The 27,953-nt window shown below is 29.2% G+C and overlaps 1 protein-coding gene across 3 annotated transcripts; it reads left to right on the top strand.

Moving 5' to 3' along the window:
• The first annotated feature begins 33 nt into the window (after positions 1-33).
• Positions 34-27,904, top strand: LOC107443485 (carbonyl reductase [NADPH] 3). 3 transcript variants are annotated; one of them, XM_043042968.3, is made up of 8 exons: positions 34-85; positions 14,111-14,192; positions 17,496-17,674; positions 18,390-18,502; positions 20,754-20,876; positions 22,057-22,198; positions 23,068-23,131; positions 26,141-26,330. In XM_043042968.3, the coding sequence occupies exons 1-8, from the start codon at positions 65-67 to the stop codon at positions 26,239-26,241; spliced, it is 825 nt and encodes a 274-aa protein (XP_042898902.3). In that variant the 5' UTR covers positions 34-64; the 3' UTR covers positions 26,242-26,330. The 3 variants fall into 3 exon arrangements, with proteins under 3 accessions (XP_042898902.3, XP_087010412.1, XP_087010413.1); XM_087154286.1 differs by lacking the exon at positions 34-85 and adding an exon at positions 2,266-2,402; XM_087154287.1 differs by lacking the exon at positions 34-85 and adding an exon at positions 7,983-8,074 and having other exon boundaries at positions 26,141-27,904.
• The last annotated feature ends 49 nt before the right edge of the window (positions 27,905-27,953 follow it).

The raw sequence follows: 27,953 nt of genomic DNA, 5'->3' as shown, positions 1-27,953 counted from the left end.
ATAAAAGAATGTTAATAAAAGTAATCAGGGAGGCGGAGAACTTGATTTAATTTGTAGCAATGTCATGTCTAAGAAAGTAGCTGTGGTAAGTTTTTTACTGTTTTCAATCATTGCGAAGATAAAGTATAAATTCGAGTAACATTTTTTTAGAGAACTATTGTCATCTTTGAATAAATTTCGAAGGCCTGATCAAATTTTTAACGTATCGGCTTCTAACTGAAAAATGATCTATAAGTTTTGTTCCTAAAACAGTGAAATAAAAATCCATTCCTCAAGGATTATGCTAAGAATTTTGTGCAAATTTTGGATTTAGACAAGTATAATTACTTAAAATAATATGCGAAACGAACGAGTACTGTTAGTCTGCCAGCAAAGAATTGCCATACATTTAATTGCATAGAAACAAAACCCCATATTTTATAAGATATGTGACGGTGGTAGACGGATCATGGGTTCGAGCCCCCTTGCCGTCAGGCTAACCGAGAGAGATTCTCTTCTTCATGTAACGCAAATGTGTGTTGATCCAATCAAAAAGTCCTCAACGAAGGCTAGTTTGTCTCAATACTTGATCCAGTATTTTCCTTGTCTTCTGGGTTGGATTCAAAATACGGAGTTGAACATTAATAGTCGTAAACTCAGAATTAGGTCGACTGTTCAGCACTGATTATAAAATAAAATAACTTATACGTATAAAGAGCTTAGAGCACTAGAGTGATAATGCGGGTGAGTTGCATCAAAAATCTAATTCCCCCCAGTACTTGATCAGGAGTCCCCTTGTCTTCTGGATCGAGTTCAAAATTACGAGGCTACTGAATTGAACATTAGTAATCGGAAACTCAGAATAACATCGGTTGTAAAATAAAATATTCTTAAGGTAATGGAAAAAGTCTTCATTATCCAAAAAGTATAAAGATGTAGAAAAATGAATTATTTAATGAAGCAAAAAACCAACAGTTTTTGAAAGACAGTAACAAACTCTAGAATTTGATGTTTAACAAAACTAGCTTAGTTTCAATATAAAAGAATATATGCTATATAACACCTGTACCATAAAAAAGATGATAGGTATCATTTGTATTTGATCTACTTCAGCTAGATATAATTCAATACAATTGGCATGGTTTTCAATGTATTTCTTTTTTTCCTAATACTTCAGTTAAATTATTGTTATTTTTCTTTCTATATAATCAAAGATTAAACCTTTATGAAGAATTTTTATGGCATATTTTTAGTTATTTTTCATTAATTTATGTCAAATAAGTAAAGAATATTACATACAGTATTTTAATACATATACACGTATGTAATACATATAGTACATATATATACGTATTTTAATACATATAGTGTTTAAATACTGTTTAACACATGTGTTATTGAATTCTGCATTAAACGTAAAATCTTCTTAACACGGCATACTTCCAAGCAATAATTTTATCAATTTGTAGTCATTTAGATCTAAAATAAACAGTTATTCATCATTGAAATTTTTATACATATTTATACATTTTTGAATATGAATTTTAAAAAAAGATATATTTGGGTTTTATATTTTAGTGTAATCAGAATTCGATAATCTAGCGTACCCCATTTTCGTCATAGTGTTAAGCAAAAAGTTAACAAGTCTAACAAAAAATAAATTAAACCCATTAATATTATTGCTTTTTGCAAAAGACTTCTACTTTCGCAAAAAATAAAATAAAAAATAAAATAAAAAATTCGTTGATTTTAAATTCTAATTTAAACTTTTGGAAATAAAAAACCAGCGATTCTCTAAATTTCCTCTCCCCCCCCCCCAAAAAAAAAGAACTTGTTTATTCTCGGGAATGATATTCAGATTTTTTCCACGCATTGCAACTCTAGTTATATCTGATAGCATAATAACGTTAATCACACATAGTATAGGGTTTAAACTGCCCCAATTGCGATGAGCAGCAGAAAGAGGCGTCTGTATAAATAAGATTTCAAAATCAGCTTTTAATCAGTTTTCTCACAATAAATGACTAGAAATACCCGACTCAGTTAAAACAATAGTGCAGACAGATTTTAATAATTCATTACATCAAAACTGCAATAAAAAGATAACATTCATCATAATATTAATCGTACAATGAATGTACACAAAAGATCATACTAGTTAAGTGAGGTGACCCTGCTTATTATTAAACGTATTGATCTTTATATTTCTTTTCATATCCGTGTATAAATCAAAAATTTGAATGTTGTCTGAATGATAAGTAATTATCATAAATCATACAGATTCGATTCTGTAGGATTTCATGAATATTGGATCAATGAGACGTTTATAAACGTTTAGCAGTCGAATGTTTTTATGAAGCAAACCTTCTATCATTATTTCGCTGATACACTTTCAGGACAATATGCCGAAAAAAGTCGCTGTTGTAAGTAGCATGCATTTTTTTTTCTTTTTTCGCCTTTAAAGTAACGTATTTTATATTTCTACAAATGGTAAATAAACACATTGTGTTTTTTTAAATGAATTGTAAATGTTCAATTATTCTGAAGCAAGAAAAAAAATTTCTGGATTTTGTTTTATCCTTGTTTTAGTGAAACGTTGCTGGTTAAAAATAAAAACTGATAATATAAATCAATTATAAATAAAAACTGATAAATTACAGAAAAAAGAAGTATTTAATGACAATATTTTTTAATTAAGTATTGATGCACTTTTAATAGGTATGAAATATACTAACTTAATACGCTGTACCTATATTTAAACAATTAATACCTATTAAAATTGCACTAATTACCATAGGGCCAATTACCAAAAGTAATTAAGCATTATTGGCGTCTATAATAATATGCCAAATTTTGTACATTTTTCCTAAACGAATTAGTTCCATTTTTCTATACATTTTACTTTACAGCTTAGGGTATACAGCCATGTTTTTTATTTCAGTTAGTACTTATTCCCATAATTAATTAATCGTGATTGGCGACAATAATAGTTTGGCGAATTTTTACGCTCCTCTGAAACGGATTAGTAACATTTATTGTATTATTTATATATTTATTGCATTGAAGTATTATGATTTAATATTTTTTTAATGTGGCTTTTTTTAATTTCAATTAGTAATTATTACCAAAATTAACTAAACATCAATAACATTTTAATCTGTACCACCCTGAATAACTCTTGATCCTAATGATCTGATTTTCAGGTTCTAGGACTCAATCTTAATGACTCGAGAAGGTGACCTGAAATGTACTAATTATTAAGTGCAGACGATATTTTAAGTTAGGAAATCAGACTCAAAAACGTACTTTCTCTGAATAAACATATCTTTTTTCAACGGATTCGAATTTCTGAACCCCAAGATATAGGGGTAACTGCTATTCCGGAAATATGGTACCAATAGTTCGGTCAGGAGAGCTGTCCAAAGTTTTGATCCCTTAATATTAATTTTACTTTTTGCGTATGTCTCGAAAACTTTTTAGGCGAATTTTTTAAAGCAATAATAAAATTCATTTGTCCAAAAATAATTCCATGCGAAGAATAACCTTTATTGAATATTTATTATTTTATGTTCTTTTATTTAATAATAGTAGAAAAAATTTTGAATTATAAGATATACATCGTTTTGTATCATTTTAAAGAATATAATTCTACATGGCAATATATAAAATTTGAGCAAAATCGGTTGAATATTTTTTGAGAAATTGAATTTTAAATAAGTCAGATATTTAAAAATTATATTGGTGAATTATACGTGTCAGGGGTGTTTCACCGAATGTCTCTGCTTCCCCCTTTTCATGGGCATGGGGATGATCAATCACAATACTCTCAACTAAGTCTAGGTTTTATTACCTACTAGATTGGCACTCTTTTTCGCCCCATTATATGCCAAATGATGATCGCCAAAGAGGTAAGTTTATAGGAAGGAATGGCTCTTTCGTAAAACACAACCGGTATATTTGCTTGTAGTCGTCTGCTGCCGAAGTACCAGGAAAATGTGTATATGATTCTCGAGAACTCTCATATTCTGAGGAAAAAAAGATCACAAGCTACGTTACTGAGACGTTTGCTTTATTAATGCATTTGCTGATAATTTCAATGGTTAAAACAAAAACTAAATCTCAAAACTTTCTTTTAAAGTTTGTATCGTGAGCCCTTTTTACTTTTTTTATTAATTTATTTTATAATTAATTTATTTTATTATATTTGGTTTTGTTTGTTTATTACTTTAAAAAACAAGATTTTATTTCTAAAATGACATTAAAAAAGGTTTTATCCTAAAAACAAGATATTACGCTGATCCTCTCCTTCCGATTTTATTGATTTTTGTTTCTTGACACGAAAGTTTATTTTTTTTTATTTTAAGTAAAAACCATTCACTTTATAACTTCTTTGCAGACATCTTTGTTTCTGAAGAACTATAATTATTCTCCTGCTTCATTTTGTTCCGGTAAAGAGCTTCCAAACCCGAATTAGCACACGATATGAAATAAAGTATTCTATATTTTTTATTCGATTTATTTTTATACGATTTTAAATAGAAATATTATTTAATGTGCGTAAACATCTTGGCCTAGCCATTAAAAAAAGCATCAAAAATAGACTTGTTTGAAATTATAACAATTTTAAGCAATATTAATTAAAAGCAATATTATTTGAATAATATTGCTTTTAAGCGTATTCAATGTCGCAGTTGATTATTGTTAGAAATATAAAATAATTACAAATTTTTTCTATCAGACTAATACTTTCACTTCAGATAACTCAAAAAGGAAATTGATTTAACTATGTTAAAATGGTGAAGGAGGAATTATGGAGAACTGATTTAATTATTCATAGTTGCAATTTAAAGTTTTCCACACATGAAAATCTTACTCTAAGTGTAATAGAAAAAACAATTTGTCTATTCAGAATAAAATATTATTCCTTATTAAAAATTAAAGAAAGCTGATATTTAATAAAAAATAATTAATTTCTGCTAGTTTCTGACTGTAAGCAATCTGAACAATCAATAAAATAAAATTCTCACGATATAATAAATTACTCAAAAGAGCTCAAAACGAATAGTCATGACTAGGACTGGGCGATATTAGAAATTATATATCGCGATATAGTATTTTTGTATTTTGTATCGCGAAATAGTATTATTTAATTTCATTTACTTGTAAGGCACAGAAAATCAGATTTCTATCAAAACTCCATACTCAAATTGATTTAAATCAATTTATAAATTTGAAGATATATATGTTTTGCTAAAAAAGATATTAAATAAATTGACTACAATGTACAAATCTTGCTTAAAATATTTATTGAAAAAATGTGTGTAGATACAATATTTGCACCTCTTTATCGTTTATAAGGTATAAGCAGTCTTAATTTAAGTCAGATACTTCACTAAGTTTTTAACTAGAAATCAAAGAAAGTTTAAAACGATAGGTTTATGAATTTATTCGGAAATCAATTAGTTTAAGTAAACTAAATTTTGAAAAAAAAAGTTTAAAGCTATAAAAAATAATTTTACTAAATGAGCCATAGCCAATTGAGCGAAATTGAAACTTCATATGAAATTTTTATTTTGAAATAAAAATATATCAACATTTCCGAATGTTTAAATGATAAAAGATGCTCTGTTTTTTCGAACATTACTCCCAGTACTAAACACCCTCTCTGTCGCTTTTTGAAACATCACTAATTTTTATGTACTACGTATTATTATTTCACATAAATAATTAAGTTCGTTTGACTAGAGCAAGGTTCGAATTTTAAACTAAAAAGTAAACATAAGTTTTGTTATAATTTCTTAAAATTTTCGCTCCTTGAAAGATTTATCAGTTTAAAAATAAGAAGGGAATTTTATAAATATATCTAGTTAAAATTATTGAAAGAAAATTTAGAAAATTGAAAAAAAAAGCTTGTTAAAAAATTCATTATACGCTTAAAACAAAGTGTTAAAAACTTTGTTTATTTTTAAAAAAAAGCGTTTTTTACAAATCAATGTTTCCTTGTACTATTTTGCATAAATAATTACATAATTATTAAGTTCGATCGTAATCTTCAAATTCTAAATGAAAAAGTTTGCTACATTTTTGCTACATTTGCTACAAGTTTTGCTACATTTTCTAAAAATGATCACGAAAATAACGAAAGATTTCTTAATTTAAAAATAAATCAAATTGAAATTTATCAATATATTTACCCAACAGTATAGAAAGAAAATTAAAAAAAATAAGTTCTTTAAAAAATACTTGTATGTTTAAAACAAAGTGCTAAATAAAGTTAAAAAAATGCTTTTAAAACACCATTTTTTTATTATTATTATTTCACATAAATAATTGAATCAAATTGAATAATGACCGAATTATGAACGAAAAACAAAGTAAAGTTTAATTTCTTAAAAATAAAAACAAAAGAATTGTGATATTTGATAATATATTTTAATTAACTAATAATATTAAAAGAAAATTTAAAAAAAAATTATCATACTCTCTAATAAAGTGCTAAATGATTAAATTATATAAGTATAATATTTTATACATATGTTAGCATATTTAGTACTACTTACTTAAGCCTTCATAAAATAACCTTTGGATAAACGAATATTATAATTCAATGCAATTTTTTTATTTCATTTAAAATGTTCTCGAGATATTTTAAAATAAGCATATAGTTAAAGTACGTACAAGAGTCCAACCATATTTACGAGATAGCGATTACCTCCTTCTTTTAGGGATATCAAAAATCGAAATCCGTCAAAGAAAATGTATGTACATTTAGAGAAAATATGTTTTTGTGCTTGGTTTAGAAACTTAAAATATCATCTACCCTTATTAATTAGCAAATTTGAGCTCACCCTTCAACCGAGCCATTTAGGTTGAGTCTTAAACTATTAAGATCCGACTATTCGACCAAAATTAATTCCGGGTGGTCCGTTTTATTATGCACTGCACATATGCATATTTATTTTTATATGTATTTAAATATAAATGTATTCTTAAAACTTAAAATAGACGAGCAGTTTTTTAAAAATAATTACCGTGATCTCCACTGGCTACGCTCATGACTAACACAACAGAATTTTTTAGATTTTTAAAGGACCGTTTGCACTGAATGTGATTTTTTTCGGATGCGACAGAAATCCTCAAAACTCACTAATCACGTTGCCGCTCGCGTGTAAAAGTGCATCCAGTGAGGATGGCGTTGTAACGAATAGTAAGGATACTTTTAAGAATTTAATTAAAGATAGATAAAATTCGTAAATTAATTTTCCTGCTGGATGTGAATAATTAAACATTTAGTTTTAAAATCGTTATAATTAAAAATGCACATTAAGGACAAATTTTTTTAAACAAAATATAAGCCATGCAACCGTAAATTTGTTAAATAATTTAGTCCGCGTAAGACTATCTACCTTGCTAATGAATTGCCCACAATCAATAAATGCTCTTCATTTTGTTTTGTTTTAACAAGGAAAAAAGATAAAATAACTTATTAATTTATGTAAATATTTAACCATTGCTGCCTTTGTGAATGTCTTTTTTTTAAAGAAAACAATCATATTTTGCGTTACACGTAAAGGGAAACCACGAAAATATCATTCAGATTGCTTGACGCTTAAAGAGTTCCTGCGAAATGCTCAGTAATCGTAACGAATTTTATGTAATAAATCATTTTTTTAGCGTCTTTGACAGACAGCCAATTATTTCGGTGAATATAACGAGATGCTCTTCATATTTTTTTGTAATTTTAAATTCATCCCAAAAATCAAAGTAACGCACAATTTAAATATCGGCGTAAAACAATGTTTATAAAAGTTATAAAAATAATTTATTTTAACCAAGATTAAGTTTAAATTAAAATAATCAAATTTTGCGTTACACGCAAAGGAAAACCGCGAAAATGTTCTTCGGATTGCTTGGCGGTAATAGGATTTCAACTTAATGTTCATCCTTATCTCAATGAAATAATTTTTTCTAAGCAACCATTTTTGATTATTATTTAGGCCCTGCCGTTGTGGCTCAGAAGATCAGGAGTCTCCTTGAGGTCAGGCTAACCGTGGGAGGTTTTCGTGGTTTTCCTCTCCATGTAACGAAAATGCTGGTTAGTCATCAAGAAGTTGTTAGTCACAAGCAAATGCCATCAAGAAGTCCTCGACGAAGGCAAATTTCTTTCAATACCTGAACCAGGACTATCCTTGTCTTCTGGATTGGATTTAAAATTGAATTTTCGGAGTTGAACATCAGTAGGAGTAAACACAAAATTAGGTCGGCTGTTCGACGACGGTTATAAAATTATGAAACAGATAATGTATCAATTTATTGAATATAAACGAAAAGCTCTTCTTTTTAACTCAACCAGTAAAACAAAATAAGCTACAATTTAAGTATCGAAATACAATTATATACTTATGAAAGCTATGAAAACAACCTATTTTAAATAAAATTAAATTATCAAATTTTGCGTAACATGCATGTAAAGAAAACTACAAAAGTGTTTTCAGATTGTTTTTATCGGTAATAGGCATTTCAGCCAAATATTCATTATCTAAAAGAAGTTATTCTTAAATAATCAAGTTTTTTTTTCTTCCCATCCTTAATAGATGCTTTATCATCTTTGTGAATATAAGGAAACGTCATTATTTTTAATTCAACCCAGAAATCAAAATTACTCATAAGTTACTTGGAGTACAATCATAATCATTAAAGTTATAAGAATAACTTATTTCAATTAAGACTAAATAAAAATAATCAAATTTTGCGTTACATGCAAGGAAAAACCACAAAAAAGTGTTTTAGATTCCTGAACGGTAATAAGATTCTAGCTAAATGTTCTTTATCGCAATGAAATTATTTTTTTAACCATTAATTTTTTTGATCATCCTTGACAGACAAATTGTCATCTTAATGAATGTTGTGAGACACTTTTCTTATATTTTCAACTTTTAACACGACCCAAAAATCAAAGTAACTTGCAGTTTAAGTATCAGAGTAATATAAAAGCTATTGTAGTAACCTATGTATTATGACCTATATATAACCTATATATTAACCTATATATAATAGGATTTCTTCTCAATGTTTATTATAGCAATGAAATTATTTTTTAACAATCAATATTTTTTTTATCATCCTGGATATATAGTCTATCATCTTAGTAAATGTTGTGAAATGCTCTTCTTATTTTTGTACTTTTTTCACTTTTTTGTACACAACGCAGATAACAAAATAACTTGTAATTGAAATAGAGGAGTAAAATCACATTTTGAAAGACTTTTTGAATGAAAATAATTAGAATTTCCATTAAGCATAAATGAAAACCAGAAAAACGCTTTTTACAAACTAATTGAACGCTAACAGATAATAATGAGACTATATATCAGCAATTATTATCATTTTCCAATTTCTTGTGCTTTATATGAAATTTAATGTTTTGGGCAGCTCAGATTGCTCACTAAAATCTTCATTATTTTATTTATTTAATTTAATTTATTTATTTTTTGTAAGTACATAAATTGAGTTTTTTTTTATTTCAAGTATTTGAATTTTAGAATGATATAAAGAATTAAATTTTAAGAACATATTAGTTTCTTTTTTTTTAATTTTAAAGTTTACAAATTATAAATCTTTAAAAAATTCGAGATAAAAAATGTGTTATAAAATTTGCGAATTTTCCTATTTTTCTGCAAAGAGACAGAATGTTATGAATTAATATTAATCATTACAACTTATAACAAAAGGATTAAATTACAATAAAGAAGCACCACAGCTCACTCGAGGGCGTGGATATAGAGTAAAACTAGTTACTAGATCAGTGCTGCCAATACTAGTCACAACTAGAGTGCCTGTATTGAAAAGAGTGATGACAATATCCAAGAGCGCATGCGCTGCCGTCAGATTTTTGTCCAAGGGGGTTGCCAGATGATACACCGAAATTGGCGCCACTCGCTCATTTGGTGTTATTCTGAAGGTTCTGTTATTCTAAGAGTATATACTAAAGTATCAATAATATAAACTTTAAGATTGGAAAGCACATGATATTACAGATTTTTTAAGAAACATTGTCTAGCATCTGAAATTGTTAAAAAATTAACGTCAATGAAAAAAAAAAAAGACTAATGAAAAGACTTCAGCTTTTAATAAATGCCTTAAATAAAATATAAAAATTAATAATGATTATGCCATTTATTTCAGAAATAATAATTAATAATGCAAATTATATAACTTATTATTATTTATTACTTTTTCAGGAAAAAATTATCGCATATTCACCTGAAAAGGTATTGTTTATTTCAACAAATTGTAAACAAAAATTTCCATAATTAGTTGAAATTTAAAACAAACTAGCATTTTATACAGTTGGTAACGAAAAGTAAACAAATGCTACTTTGTAACGCGCATTGTAACATTGTAACGCGAACATTGTAACGCGCCAACACGTCAAAGTAATATCGCCAAACTCTGCACTTCTGAAGTTTTGATAAAAAGATGCTCAAATCTTAAAATTTATAAGTAATTTAGATAGAAATTATGTGCATTAAAAGTAAATACATTTATTCTTATCTAACCATTAGTTATTTCATCACCTTGTTCTCTTTACAATGAGATAAACATAACTTTATATGCACGCAAGTAAGTGATAATAAGGATAAATTCTAATAACTAACAACTATCCAAATTTTCAGCCATAATTTTAACATTTACTGTAACTGTGAAGTTTCTTATTGAAAAAAAGTAAGTAATGAACTTATTACATGCATTTATTAATACAGAACATAATTTTTTTGAGTCAGATAATTTTCACTCCGTGTAATTCCAATGGCGAATTTTCCACTCTCGCCTCCGGCGGTAAAGTTTTTCTGTCCACCAATCAGGAATCGTTTCTCCCTTGTCCACTCTCTTTTACTCTAGGCTCTCTAGCAGAGTTGGCCAAAAATGTAATCGATTACATTTTTTGATTACAGTAATCAATTACTTGTAATCATGATTACAATTTTCAAGAATTTTGATTACAGCTGTAATCATGATTACAATATTGATTACAGTAATCAATTACTTGTAATCGTGATTACAAAATTTGATTACAGCTGTAATCATGATTACATAGTCGATTACAGTAATCAATTACTTGTAATCATGATTACAATTTTCCAAAATTTTTGATTACAGCTGTAATCATGATTACAATTTTGATTACAGTAATCAATTACTTGTAATCATGATTACAAGTAATTGCGATTACAAGTAATCACAACAAAAACGATTACAAGTAATTATGATTACAAGTAATCAAAATATATGATTACATGTAATTTGATTACATGTAATTTGATTACATGTAATTATGATTACATGTAATCTAATTACACGATTACAAGACTATTGTATTCTTATAAATGATTATATTTTACAGTAGATAGTAGAATGTATTTTATAATGATACATTTTGCACGTATTAACATGTACTGCATTTTGTACGTATTTGTATACGTACAAATGACTGTAACTAAAATGTATGTACATATGATTTTATCTAGTGCATATGTTCAGACATTTTAGTTTCACACACATGTACATACACTTATATTGTAGGTATAAAATATATGTACGTATGTATATAGATAATAATTACGTATGTATGTGCAAACAATGTAGACATGTACATTTATACAATAACGTACGTACATACACACATTTGAGATGCATATATTGTACAGATGTATATACATATAGCGTACAGATGTATATACATATAGCGTACAGATGTATATTCATATAATGTACATATGATGAAATGAACATATAATGTTCATATAATGTACATATGTGTGTACATATACAGTACATATGTGCATAAATATATTGGGCATAATTCTTTCGCACAAATTTTACATTTGTACATGCATGCTATCCCTATCTATGCATATGGTGCAATGCATATATGTCCAATGAATGTATCCACACATGTACAATACACGTATGTTCCATGTATGCATGTCCATATGTACTATATATGCACGTACAATACATGAATGTATGTACATACATTGTACATGCGTACATACATTACACGTATACATATGTACATTACATTTATGTCTAAATATGTGTACAATGCAATAAATAAAATGCATGTAAGTTAACTTTTAATGACTCAAGCAAGTTAAATGACAAAATCAAACGATATTTAAATTTAGTTTTCTGCTTTAATTGTTCTATATCATTTTGAAATTCTCTGAATAAAAAATTATTTTCAGGTATTTTCATGAAATGTTTGACAATACAGATTTATTTTTTTTTATAAAATAATGCATGATTCATAGAAATTTTTTAAATGGTAAGAAAATCGGTAAATTTTATGTGTGGAATTAATATTTAGAAATTCCAAATAAAATTATCGTTTGCTTTCTAAAAAATATGAGGTCGAGTTTCATATGCCTTAGAATAAATTTTAAAACACATTTTAATAGCTTTACTCATATAAATTTTTTTAATGTATGCACAATGTATGTGTATATTGTAATTACATATATTTAAATGTACGCATGTATTTGTACATTACTTGCAATTATGTACATGTATACGTTGTATGCACATGCATACATTGTGCATATAACTATTTTTTTGTATATCCATGCATTACATGCGCATAAGTATTAACAAAGTATGTAGTTATACAAGTACATACTTTGCGTGCACATATATCGATGTACATATAAATAGGCATGTATACATGTACGCATTTTATTTACGCAACTATGTGCATATATTGTACCTTTAAATAACATTCTTACATATTGTTCGCAAATACGTAAAATTTTATATACAAACGTACATTGTATATACGTGCTATTATCGTAAATTTATACAATATATGCACTTAAGTACATAAAAGCATGCAAACGCATAAACATTATTTTCATATACGTTCATACATACATTGTCTATGTATACAAAGATACAAAACATTGCCTTTTTGTACAAACTAACATACATGCGTACATGTATCATAAATGCATAATTATATGTACTAAGCATATGCGCATTGCAGTAAGTATATTACAATATAATTATGAATATTGTACGTACAAACAACGTTTGTGCATACATTGTATGTATAGGAATCGCAAATTGTACGTTCATGCATGCGTACATTCTATGTACATAAAAATATGTAAACACATGAATACTTACATAAAAAATTTGGCTATAGTATACAATCGTAATAACTTGTAATCGTATAGTTTGATTACAAGTAATCACAATTACATGTAATCAAATTACATGTAATCATGATTACATGTAATCATATATTTTGATTACTTGTAATCATAATTACTTGTAATCGTTCTTGTTGTGATTACTTGTAATCTTGATTACAAGTAATTGATTACTGTAATCAAAATTGTAATCATGATTACAGCTGTAATCAAAATTTTTTGAAAGTTGTAATCATGATTACAAGTAATTGATTACTTGTAATCGTGATTACAAGTAATTGATTACTTGTAATCGTGATTACAAGTAATTGATTACTGTAATCAAAATTGTAATCATGATTACAGCTGTAATCAAAATTTTTTTAAAGTTGTAATCACGATTACAAGTAATTGATTACTTGTAATCGTGATTACAAGTAATTGATTACACAGCTGTAATTATCTGTAATCAATTACAGTTGTAATCGATTACTGTAATCAACGGCCAACTCTGCTCTCTAGTCACAACTGATCTAGTATTTCGATTTTTGGTTTCGATTTGTCGAGCATGCGCAGCTAATTCGTGTGTAAGGTGTAGTTTACAAACATATCACTGGCGAGATTTTTGACTTCATATTGTTATGCCAAAAATCAATCTTATGTTAACCCCTGTACTTGTTTTCGATGTTTCTGATACCTACCTCAGGAGTTCCTTTCATTCTGTAGGGGTGGGGGTAAAGACCACAGGTGGTATGTTCGGTGAAACACCCCTAGAACCGAATTATATTATTAAATAATTATAGTGGATATAAATAGTATATCTAATTCAGGGGCTCTTGATTTACCTATGATGGCGGCACTTGTAATAATCCAAATGCTTTATTTCAAACTAATTTTTTTTTTTCTTCTTTCAAATAATTGATTTTTATTTTTATCGCCAGGTAACTGGAAGTAACAAGGGTATAGGATTTGCGACTGTAAAGGCGCTTTGTTCGAAATTTGATGGGGATGTCATATTAACAGGTAATTTTTATACTTAAAACCTTTTTTTCATCTTCTTTTTTTGTCACAACGTTCTTATGAATTAAGCCTTAAAATTCCATTAAGCCTACATGATTATGACTTTTTTTTAAATTAAATTCAAAAAATTATGATGTCAAATATCATATCTATATCAGTACATTACCCATTCTTTAATCATTCATGTTATTCACATAATCTCCAAAATGAATTTGCTTTTTTTAAATTTTAATTGTTTTATTTATTTAAAAGCAAGTTCGATACCGGTGATCATAAATCATAAAAAATAAATCACTACTAGAGTTTTTACATCGTACGTGATATTTGCACATTTATAATCTTTGTAATAAATCTGCATTATTAAAATTTAATTTTCCCCTTTGTCATGCATTGAACTTAATTCAAACTAAGTCCAATGTCAATGATATTAAAATCGAAATAGTACCAATACTGCAATGTTTACAATTTAATATCATAGTCGCATCTTCACCTTTAAAATAAATCTTCTTTATCAAGTTTTAACTTTGTTTTCCAGTTCGAAAACAAGTTAAATTGTAATGATTATTATAGAATCAAAGATTTAAACTATTGCCGTAATTTTTGCTCCAAATAAGATATCTGCGTATTTAATCTTTGAAATAATTGCTTTATTAATATCTAATTTCCACCTGTGATAAGCGTTGAACTTATTTAAAATTAAATTTAATCTCAATATTTTTAAAATCAGAAATTGTACCAATACTGTAATTTTTGCATTTTACGTAACAATCGCATTTTAAACCTCTAAAATAAATCTGCTTCAAATTTTAATTTTGCTTATCTGTTTATAAGCAAGATAAATTGTAACGATTATAAGATCAAAGATTCAAATTATACCATACTCCAAATGTGATATTTGCGTATTTAATCTTTGAAATAAATCTGCTTTACTTAAATTTAATTTTAACCTACTCTATGCATTGAACTTATTTAAAATTGCGTTCAATGTTAATTATTTTAAAATCAGAAATTGTACCAATTCTGTGATTTTTGCATTTTACGTATTAGTCGCATTTTTAATCTCAAAACCAACCTGATTTCATGAATTTTAATTTTGCTTATCTGTTTAAATATAAATTAAATTTTAGTGATTATAGAATCAAGCGTTTAAATTATTGTGCAATTTTTGCTACAAATGTGATGTTGCTTATTTTATTTTTGAAATATTTCATTTTTATAAAAATTTAGTTTTCACCTGTGTGCTGTGTTGAACGTATTAAACTTTAATTCAATGTCGATGCTTATAAAATCCAAAGTTTATACCATTTTTTTCTTGCATTATATTTAATTTCATTTCTAAAATAAATCTGAGTTATAAAAATTTATTTCGGTGACATTTTCAAGCATAAAATGAAAGCTATTTACGACTAAAGACTTAAACCACAACTTAATTTTTACTTCTTTCGCGCGTTATTTAAATATTTATAATATCTAAAATAAATCCGCACTTTTAAAATATAATTTCCTTTCTACCCCGCTGAGCAGTTAGCACAATAGAAATGTTTACTGTAAAGATACTTTTAATTTCCATTCATTAACTTTGATTATTTGAGTACTTTGTTTAAGAAGCATCTCTTATAGTCCTTCATAATCATATTCATATACCAAAAGCACAATCCTCTGGAATTTCAACGAATTATTCTCTTCTTTCTCAACGGTAATAAATTTTATCAAATCGCATCAGCTGCTTTTCTGCTTTAATCTGATAATCCAATGCTGTCTGCTTAGTTTCGTGTGACTTTCTATTCAAAACACGTAGAACAAGTGAAGTTAAAACCTTAAGTATTTGCTAAAAAGTTTATATGTTAAAAATACGCTGGAATCTTTCAGTAAATAAATATTTTTAAAATTAATTGTTGATGCCGAGATTTGCTGGCTGGTAGGGTGTTCGTGAGTTCGATCCCCGCCGGTCGAAGACACCCTGTGTACAAAATAGTGACTGGTGCACGTTGAAACCTGCCAGGGTCACTAAGTTCTCCAAATTTTTCATAACAAATCAATATCTCTGGGGGGTACTGAGTTCTGGAATGATCGTTCTCTGGTTTAGGTCAAAATTACGATCTGTGGATGAATGGAGTATGAATACACCCTCCCTGTAAAATGAGCACTGGCTTATTTGTGGCTGAAGCCATATTCTTGGCAATAGATGGCGCCACTGAAAAACAAGAAGCGCACCCTCTGCCTTAAAAATTCGTTTGTATTCCCATAGCAGGATTGCAGATATTGGCAAGAGACGCTCATAGAGTTGAAATATTTCAACTCTATGGAGACGCTAGTAACCACAACAACAAAATTACTTGCTATTTATTCATTTTTTTGTTTCAAATTTCTTTTACGTGGATGGGAAACAGCACCATTTTTTGAAGTTTTAAACAATATTTTGAAGACTCTTTTTTTGGTGTAATGTTATGCGCAGTGCGTAGAAAATTAATGAAACACCTCTTGATAACTTTTGATCTAATGATCGGATTTTCGCGTACTGGGACTCAATCTTTATGGTTTGAGGGGGTGACTTCAAATGAATTGATGAGTCCAGAAACCAGTCATCTCCAATTTTTTTTTAAAATTGAGATTCTTGCAATAGTTAGTTTGGCTGACGTAGATATATAGTTAGGATATAAAAATTTATGTCCCCTTTCCTATAGTATATTTTATGTATAGCATCGATTGAAAAAAAAATTAGCACGAGAATACATTGTGTAAAATTATTTTCATAAATTTTTTAAAGAGTTTGAAAGATGAAAAAATAATTCTAAGAACATTTTAAATGTTTTAATTTCAACTAAAATATGTGATGCCACATTTTTGTTACTCCTCCCAACTGTGGTATTGATAGCACCTCTACCTCTTCATCGAAGAAGACGCCATAACACGGGAGAAACTTTTCGTCCCTAATTCTCTTTCACCTTCGTATCTAATTTAAAATTTAAAGTATAGAAAAAGTGAGTTCACACAAACCCAGAGTAAGCCATGAAGTCTCGAATACTGTAAAGAAATTTTTATAATATCAAAATGAAAATAAGATAACTTAGAATATGCAATGACGAAGTTCTCTTCCAATAATTTGTTTGTATTTTGATATTTTGAAGAAAAAAATTTCAGCAAATGAAACTTCATGGCTTAGTCTAGGTTTGCCTGGACTCACTTTTCCCCTTCTTAAATATTAAGTTAGTAATGAAGATGAAAGAGAATTTGTGTCGAACAGATTCTCCCGTTTTATGGCGTCCTCTTAAATTTATGATTCAAGAAATGCTGCAATCATTTCAGCAAGAGATGAATTTCGCGGATGGACAGCGGTGAAAAATCTTGAAGCTGATAACTTATATCCTAAGTTTCACTTGCTTGATATAACTTGTGCAAAAAGTATCAAAAGATTGGCCTCTTTTCTGAAACATGAATATGGCGGTTTGGATATTTTGGTAAACAATGCTGCAATAGGTTACTTGGTAAGTGGACATTATAATACAACTATGATATTTGTTATCTTCAATATATTCATTCGAGGAGCCGCGATGGCTCAGGGGATAGAGCGTTCGCCTTTCAATGAGGCGAACCGGGTTTGAATCCCAGTCGATATATCAGGCTTGCACAGACCACAGTGCTGACGCGAAATATCCTCAGTGGTAGACGGATCATGGGGTAGAGTCCCCTTGCCGTCAGGCTAACCTTGGGAGGTTCTCGTGGTCTTCCTCACCATGTAACGCAAATGCGGGTTAGCTCCATCAAAAAAGTCCTCCACAAAGGCAAATTTCTCCCAGTATTCGATCCAGGAGTTCCCTTGTCTTCTGCGTTGGATTTAAAATTACAAGGCTACGTAGTTGAACATTAGTAGTCGTACACCCAAAAAATTGGGTCGGCTGCTCAACGATGGATAAAATTAAAATAGATTCATTCGTAGCCGTGGTTGCTCAGGCGATAGAGTGCTCGCCTTCCAATGAAGCGGACGGATTCGAATCCCAGAAATGGCAGGTCAATTCGAATTCCACACTCGGCTCACACAGAACACAGTGCTGACATAAAATTTGATGAACTTTTATCATTAAACAAATAAAAAGAAGAAGAAAAAACTATATCATATGATTCTCTTCATTATATTTTATTATTTTATTCAATGAATCAGAAATAATTTTATTGAAATTCATTTAGTTCTATGATTTTCAGCCAGGGGATTCAACACCCATGCTCGAGCAAGCAACAAAAACAATCGATGTAAATGTTTTCGGGACTATAAATGTTTGCAAAGAGATGTTTCCTCTGCTAAGACAACATGCAAGGTAAACGTTTTACAATAATTTTTTAACGGTCGTTAAAAAACGTAATGAAAGTATATTTGGACTTCTATTTAACAAACTTCTCTAGGGGATATTTGCGTATCTTGATCTGTATCACGCCAACTACAGTCGCCAAGATGCCAAATAGATTTTAAATTTGCAAATTTAAAAAAAAAAAAAACATGTAGATGTTTGCCCTGGGTGACTACGAGTTATACCTTTCGAGTTGGCCTCTTTCTGTGACTTTTTTTTTTTTTTTTTTTAAAGTTTTTTGCGGGTCGTTGCTTGGAAGTTGTTAAGATTTGGCGATTATTCTACCACAGATCACGATACGGAAATCTCCCCCTACTCTATTTGGTGATTTTTACCAGGTGATTTTTTTTGGTGAACCAAGAACATTTTGGAAATTTCTTCGTAGAATAACTTTCGAATAGCGAAGTGAATTTTCTATTTAACGAACTTTTCTTTAAGATCCACTTCCCCTATTTCCCGAAATAATTCGGAACATTTCAAACTTGTTATGGGGGAAATGACCTTGAATTGATTTTCGCAGCCACTTAACTTTCAGAGAAAGCTGTAAAATCCTTTTTCCTTTTCGTTGGCATTTCATGCAGGAATCCACGCCAAAAATCAATTTACGAGAAAACATGACAGAAATTTCTAAAGCATGGAACTATGATGCTACAGATCGTACTATTCCTAACAGTTTGGCTAAAGCTGGATTCTTAATCAGCGCGGAGAATTTGGAACATTAACTGAATCGGATATTTTGGACAGTGTGAAAAATAAGAACAATGCAGCAGTAAATTGTGAGGAAGACGAAGACAGAAATGATGTAGAAATCACGAAACCTTCATATGATAAAATTTTAAAATCATTTGAAACAATTCGATCGTAAATAATAATTTACAAAATAAAGGTGTATCGATTGCTATTTTAATTATGTCTAGTGTTTATGGATTTAAAAACCTGTTTTGTGTTGTTTAAGTATTTCAAATGGTGGTTTTCTATTTAATGAATTCTCCATATAACGAACTTTTTTTTATCGTGTTTTAGAGAGTTCGTTAAATAGAGGTCCGACTGTACTTCAAAATATTTCATTTTTCTCTAAGATTTCGCTCTCTGGCCATTTTGCTCCCATGTAAATATTGAGTAGGTTGCATAATGATTTAATTCAGTAATACTGTAGATCTCGTATACGATACGATGATTTGAAACTATTGGATTTTTTGTTAAAAAAATAAATTAATTAAAATTATTTTTTGAAAACTATTTGACTAATCTTTTTTAAGTGTCACAAAGTTACTTATTGTGTTTTAAGAGAATCGAAATTAGTCAAGACTATCAGAAGGATATATAAAAATCTCAAAGCGAAAAAAAATTTTAAGTTTCATTTCTTTGAGCAAAACCTTCAGTGCGTCAAATCGTTCTTTCGAAACAAAAAAAAAATTTACTTGATCATTTTCAATAATTAACAAAATATTGTTAGCATTAGTAAAAGTCAGCCTACAAAGTCTTAGAAAAAAATAATAATTAGTATTAAAGTTATAACTAAAAGTATGGTTTTTATTTGTTGGTAATTAAAAAGTTCCTAGCAAACGAGTTTGAATTTTTACTTAAATACGTTGTTTATCGGTTTTTAAATAAATTTAAGTGATTATGGCAACCGTATAACAATGCAACGTAACTAAGCATCAAATTTTTATTTTGTCACCAAACATTTTTTTCAAAAAAACACACTGCTTTTATGTTTGTTCAATTATTAAAAAGTTATTTTAAAATATTGAGTAAATCAAATGCATTTAGAATTAAACAAGACCTATCGAAGAGTACCGAAACATTTTCAATAACAATTAAAAGTACATAAGGAACTTAAGGAAGGTACGTAAGGAAAGAAGCGTAAGGAAAGTACGTAAGGTACGTGAGGAACTTTTTGAAGTTGTGAGAATATTGAAAAATTCTATTACGAGAAAAAGCAAAGGTCAGCGATAACTACATACTTATGAAAGGACCTTTACCGATTCATAATCTTATAACTCGGTAAAAAGGAAAAAAAAAACTGTTAAATATTAAAAATCTGTTGAGAGATTTAAAAAAAGTTTTTAATCTCTCAAAAACCTTTTTCATTTTGAACGCCTTTAAGGCAACACATTAAACTTACATTTTAAGAAAATCTATACAATTTCAGATTTTTTTTCCCCTGGTAAAAGATGAATATTGAACTTAACACGCATTTTGAACTTTGTATTTTTAGGATAGTAAACCTGAGCAGTTCAACAGGTCAACTGTCAAATATATCCAATGATGTACTTCGAGCTAAGTTCTTAGCTGCGGACACAGAGGAAGATATTTACGTCTTGATGGAAGAATATATTAAGTGAGTTGATGAATTAGACTAGTTTAGGGGCATAGGCCAAAAATATTTACCAATTTTTAAATCAAATTTTATTCAGGTAAGACACGAAACGTTTTTAATAAAATGTGGTTCAAACGTATGAACGGATCAATGGTGACTGAACGGATCCCCAGAACGGTATGAACGGATCAACAGAGCAATGGTGACTCAAGCGATAGAGCGTTCGCCTCCCAAAAATGTGACCCAGATTCGAATCCCGACGGCGACTGGTTGATACAAATTCAGCTCTCGGGTTAAACCTGATACAGTGCTGACGTATTATACCCTCAGTAGTAGATGGATCATGGGCTAGAATCCCCTTGCCGCCGAGTTAACCGTGGGGAGTTTTCCTCGCTTTCCTCTGCATGTAACGCAAATGCTCGTTTGCCCTGTTAGAAACGTCTTCTACGATGGCTTATTTGTCTCAATGCTTGATCCGGTATTTTCCTTGTCTTCTGGGTTGGATTCAAAATGCGGAGTTGAACGTTGATAGTCGTAAACTCAGAATAGGGTTAGGTGTTAAACGACGGTTCTAAAATAAAAGAAATAAATTATACGTAGAGGCTAAGACCTCTATGATAAACTACATTTTTTGTACAGGTAACATTTTTACATCAAACTAATTCTTACTATTGTTTTCGGGTAGGTACTTTACAGGTTTTTCGGAATGCCGCTAGATAAGTACTAGATATTGCCTGCATGGAAATCCGGTGTTATCTGCAAGATATGTGACAATAATAAAAACATTCAGCTCAGCACGAGGAAATATTTCACACTACGAAAAAAAAAGAAAAAAGTGTTTGCTCATAAAATATTTTATTTAGCAGTAAATCGTTTATTTGCAAAAGAGAGAGAAGGAGGAGACATCTCCACTCTTCTGTTTAAAATGAAATTGAACTTTTCAACTCTTCAAGTACGGCAACGGTTTGAACTGTTCTAACAAAGGCGGAGTGTTCTCCGTGGCAAACTCATACTCATTAAAACTGCTCGATTTTGAATATCAAAACTAAGTCCGTTATAATTATTTTATTCTGTGTGTCAACATTTTTTCTTGCATTAACGTTAAAATAAAGAAAGTTTCTTTATGCCTTACCTACTAATATGATCAGTACAGCATTTTTTTTGTTCGAAATCATTAATCGGTATAAATGTTTTATGTTAGAGACGTTAAGAATGGAGTGTATGAAGAAAACGGCTGGGGAAGCATTTCTTATCAAATATCGAAGATAGCAATTACCGCTCTGACTTTTATTCAGCATCGACGCTTCATGGAACATCCAGAACAGGACATCATCGTGAACGCAGTAAGTTTTTCTAACTCCATAATTGATTAATGTACAAGATATTCCATAATCAGCGCCCTTAATGTATATTTCTGGAATCCTTGTCGAACACTCTTTTACATTAGGGATCCCAAACTAAAGATTAAGCGAAGAATAAACAAAAGCATGATCGAGAGATCACTCCTGGGGAAGGCGAGACTAAAAGCATCAAAACCTGTGTAATTGCTGGAGAAAGCAGAAAAGAGCTCGAAATTGATCGTTAGAAACGCGTTCTAGTCCTACCATGCGATTGTACCTGTTTTGATAATTTTCCTCACTTTTGCTTTGACAGGTTACGGTAACATTTTTGTTACCGCTTGAGTATGTATTTATTTTTGACCCCTAATTTTTATACTTTCTTAATCGAAAAAAAAAATATTAAGGGACTCATTTCAGAACACCCTGTATTTTATTATTCTCAGCAAGAGCAAGAAAAAAAACTATACTTGGGTATAATAACTACATTGTTATACATTGGGCTAATTAATTGTTTCTTATTATTAAAATTGGCGTCTCAAGGTCACATTTTCTACCTTCGTCGCCTTGGTAGCGATGTGGCAAGCAACAACGCAACTATTTTTATTCACACGGCAGTTAAGGAGTATTTATACCTGTAACACATAACTGTATATTGTTATAATATTATTGTAATGACGCACTAGCGTGGGAAAAAATGGAGATTTGTAAATACCAAGGTAGCGTATAACCTTGAAACGCCTATTCTATAAGACTATAATAACTAGGAACGATAGTAAAAACAATTACATTTATAAATAACAGCATGATAACCTAATAAAACTCAAACCAATCTACTTATTATAATTCAAATTAATAATATTATTTATTTTCAGGTTCACCCCGGTCGTACCAGAACGGATCTGGTAAAGAATGACGGTCCCTTAACACCAGATCAAGGTAAAAATAATTTTTTTTCCATTAATAATAATAATAACTCGAATTATTAAGTAAAATACTGGGCATATGAACATCGTAGGACAATTAACACAAAAGCGAAAAAGTAAAATAAAGTGCTGCTTGAATATCATTAAAAAAAATAATAATAAATTTTTTTTTTTTTGAATTTTTTTTTTTACATTATAAGTTCAACATAACCTGTATTTAGTTCATAGTCCCTGAGCTTTAAAAAATTTATTAACGTTGAACTGATTTTTTCTGAGCTCATACTGGATTTTTTTATTCGTAGCTCATATTTTATTTCAGTAATCACATGGAATTAAAAAGCATCATTAAATTTTTCTCAATACCTAGTAGTTCTCAATACCTAGTAATTGACCTGAAAATTTAAAATTTCATTTAGTAGCCAGTGGTCGGTAGATTCTAAGAACTTAGTAGCCACTTTTTCTTTATGATTCGGTGGCCGGAATCGATAGGTCCTTTTTAATTCAATAGCCACTTTTTGCAAATACATATCGTATTTAAAATAATCTACAATAGAAAAATTTCATGCACCGAAAAAAATAATATAACAAAAGTAAAAAAATAATGTGGCAAAATTTAGTTAAGACTGTGACAAAATTTAGTTCAAAATGTGATAAAATTTAGTTAAAAATTAAAATTTGGGTAAGAAATTAAGACTTTAAAGAATTTATTTACAAGTAGTTGAGAAGGCAAAACACATTTAATGTGTATATTACTGTGACTGAATTGACTTCTACCGGTTAATGTTGACAATCACATAGTCACTTTGGTAAATGTCCGAATTATATACTAGATCTAGTTAAGTGCCACTTCCAGGCATAAATTGCCCGGTATACCCTACATCAATGGTTTTTGAAAAGTTAAGAGCCACTGCCCAGTAAGTATTTCACCGGTACTCCGAACGCTGATGTTTCTCCTGATCTATCCCTAGCAGATATTAAAATATCGAATAAATTTTATAATTTCAACGAATAAATTAATATCAAATTGGATATAACAAATATTTCGGACATTCACCAAAGCGACTATGAGATTGTTGACATTCACCGGTAAAAGTCGACATTCTCTTGATTGACGTCATTGACTGTAACATATGCATTACAAATCTGAATATTGATAAAGAACTCACCTACGATATGAATCTTTCCATCAAATATCAAATCCAAAAATTGATGGATTCTAAAAGATCAAAATTTTCAATGGAGATAATTGGCATTTTAATGAAAATTCTGCTTTCCAGAATATTTCTGCATTGATGTACTTTTACCATTCAACAATTTTCAAAGAAAAAAAATGGGAAAAAGTGATCAACTGTTTATTTAATTTAAGTAGCCGCTTTTTTTGTTGACTCTCCTCGTGGTGAGTGGTGAGCACTATTTTCAGGTCTACCGGGAAGGAAACTGAGCTCTCGCATCTCTGTTTCGTTCAACACAGCAGTTCACACTAAATCGTTCTTTCGCTACATTCTAGTTATAAAAACATACACTAGATGGCGACAGCAGAAACTTGAAACACAAACGATGTATGGACTAATTTACGATCCGTACAATATTTTTGTTCAAGAACTTTTCAACATTTGCTGCTTAATACTGAAAATAACTATTTGTATGATTTTCTTAAAAAAACTTTTTCACAAACAATGTTTTTAACACGACGTCACAAAAAAATTAAGAGAATTCAAACGTGTGAATCGATTTTTTAGGCACTTACCAAAGGCGCTCCTTACTTTAAGTATCCATCAACAAATACCACAAGGAGCACAGTTAATTAATTTCAGAAAAATTAGTTTTTTATTACTATTCTTTTAATCAAATAATTTTTTATGCGTAAACCGCATTTTATTTCTGTATGACTGCTATTGAAGTTTGGAATAATGAATAAATTCCTCAGATACGCTGATTATTTATTGACAATGATACCCCAAACAGACTTTTTAATAATTAAAAACAGATGTAGAATGCATTAATAAAAGAGGTTTTTTTTAAAAAAAAGAGGTAATGTTTTATGTCAGCTTAGACAGATATAGATAGCATTATGCTTTAATAAATAATGCATTTCCATTATTCTTTCAATTTCAAAAACGAGGTAATGTTTTATGTCAGTTTAGATAGCTATAGATAGCATCATGCTTTAATAAATAATGCATTTCCATTATTCTTTCAATCTCAAAAAAGAGGCAATGTTTTATGTCAGCTTAGACAGATATAGATAGCATTATGCTTTAATAAATAACGCATTTCCATTGTTCTTTCAATCTCAAAAACGAGGTAATGTTTTATGTCAGTTTAGATAGATATAAATAACATTATGGGTTCATAAATAACGCTTTTCCATTATTCTTTCAATCTCAAAAAAAGGGCAATGTTTTATGTCTGTTTTGACAGATATAAATAACATTATGCGTTCATAAATAACGCTTTTCCATTATTCTTTCAATCTCAAAAGAGAGATAATGTTTTATGTCAGCTTAGACAGATATAAATAACATTATGCGTTCATAAATAACGCTTTTCCATTATTCTTTCAATCTCAAAAGAGAGATAATGTTTTATGTCAGTTTCCCAAATTTATTTTAAAATGTATGAAAATTTTACAGTTTAGTTAATTTATAAAGACAAATTATTAGAAGGCTTTAAGATAAAATGAGATTTAAATAAAAATTTGAGAAACCAAAGGAAACTGAAGTTAACATGATTGATGCTTTTGAATTAAAAAGTTAAAAGAATAATGTAAATTACATGTTACCACTTAAATTTACTGTATGATCATTATTAGCTCATTAGAATTTGAAATGAATGAAATGTAATTATTTTATGTCTCTTGTTTTTTTAACATAGAAGTTCGAAGCTAATTTAGGTTTTGTGTAGTAGTTAACGAACAATATTACATTATAATTTGAAATGCATCAAATTTAAAGCGTTATATTGCGCTATAAAAATCAGAATTAAAAATAGTTTTGAATGAACTAGTTTTTATCTTTTTCAGGAGCCATTGTTCCTGTTTACTGTGCCCTTTTACCGCCAAATATCACAATTCCACGAGGACAATTTGTATGGTGTGATAAAAGTATTAAAAATTGGATTTAAAAAATGAATTTTTGTTAAAATTCTTCTGCCCCGTGAAATAATAGAAATTCCAGAATATTTAAATGCAAAAAATTCAGCTATTGGTTTCAAAAAATAGCGATATAAAGTTGAATATTAACATAGATTTAGGATATCATTTACGAATTATTTATTGACGAATGGCTTAAATTGGACGATACTGCTATTTTTTCATAGCTAAACATTATTTAAACACTCAATTTAATTAATTTTGAACTAGTTTAAGCATTTTTATATTTCTGCATGTGCTTTATAAATTTTCTTTATCAATTGTGATAACATTTTCAGAATTGAGAATAAATATTCGGAAATTTATAAGAACGTTTTAAATTTTTTAAAAATAACCCAAGAATTTAATGTTTGCTATTTTTTTTTTAAATTTTTGATGTCAAATTTATCTTGTGTTTAACATCTATTAAATGAATATAGACTGCAATAATGCTTTGATTTCAAATAATAAATGCACAATAATTCATTAAGAACTTTTTACCAATTAAATAATTCATTTGAACTTTCCAATTACACTTCAACTGAACTTTTCAAATGAAGTTCAAATTTGAACTTTTCAAACCAAGTTCAAATAATTCATTTGAACTTTTTTATTTCAATTAAAAAATTGATTAGAGGTGTCTGAAAATCTATAAATTACAATATTAATTTCAGAGTCTCCTAGTTCCTTAAGAAAAATTGTTATTATCCATTTCATCATAATTAAATGCATAGAAACGTGCAGGCTTGAAAGTAAAATTCTTAGAAACATGCTAATTTAGTAAGAAATTGACATGACTTTAAAAGTAAACTCTTCAGACCAAATTCAGCCGTCGAAGGGGTGGAGACGAGAAGGGAAAATTCTAATTATGCTTTTAATTAATGCTTTTAATCCTTTTTATTTAATTTTCACGAATAAACTATTGGATCTTATTGCCATTATTTTTCGATACATGGAAAACGCCAAGTCGCCACCCAATGAAAATTTGAGATACAAAGCGTGAGGTATTTTAGATTCTTTTATTTTATTTTTGTAATCGTCGCTGAACAGTCGACCCAATTTTATGGCTTTACGACTACTAACGTTCAACTCCGTAGCTTGTAATTTTGAACCCAATCCAGAAGACAAGGGAACTTCTGGATCGAGTAGTGGGAGAAATTTGCCTGAGTGGAGGACTTTTTGATGGAACTAACCCACATTTGCATTACATGGAGAGGAAGACCACGGGAACCTCCAAAGGTTAGCCTGATGGCAAGGGGACTCTACCCCATAATCCGTCTACCACTGAGGATATTTCACGTCAGCACTGTGGTCGGTGCAAGCCTGAAGCGGAGTTCGTATCGACTGGTGTTCGAACCCGGTTCGCCTCTTTGGAAGGCGAAAGCTCTATCCCCTGAGTCATCGCGGGTCATTTTAGATTCTTTATTTTTTTTTTCTGACGGAATTATACAATACAATTCTGCAATCGACAGTTTTTGATAAATAGTTAAATAGTGTACAGTTGCCTCGCATGTTTTTAGATTTTTGAGCGTCTTTGTTTTTTGTTTGATAAATATCTTTGTTTTTATGTGTCTTTAAAATAATTTTTTAACGACATCCAAATAGGTTTTTATCAGTTTAAACCGTAATAAAGTTAGATTAAAAAATAAAAAAAAATAACAACAGTGAAAGTGTAGTTTTAAATTATTTACTCAAAACGCATCAT

The sequence above is a fragment of the Parasteatoda tepidariorum genome, chromosome 10 (genome assembly GCF_982258835.1).
Source record: "Parasteatoda tepidariorum strain Cologne lab strain chromosome 10, Ptep-v5.0, whole genome shotgun sequence".
NCBI classification, from domain to species: Eukaryota; Metazoa; Arthropoda; class Arachnida; order Araneae; family Theridiidae; genus Parasteatoda; species Parasteatoda tepidariorum.
The sequence above is the reverse complement of the archived record's forward strand: the minus strand, read 5'-3'. Positions and strand labels throughout refer to the sequence as shown.

Coding starts and splice junctions, on each gene's coding strand:
- LOC107443485 (XM_043042968.3), top strand. CDS start 65: ATGTCTAAGAAAGTAGCTGTG. Junction 17,675..18,389: donor ATGCTGCAATAGGTTACTTG/GTAAGTGGACAT, acceptor TATGATTTTCAG/CCAGGGGATTCAACACCCAT. Junction 22,199..23,067: donor AGGACATCATCGTGAACGCA/GTAAGTTTTTCT, acceptor ATTTATTTTCAG/GTTCACCCCGGTCGTACCAG.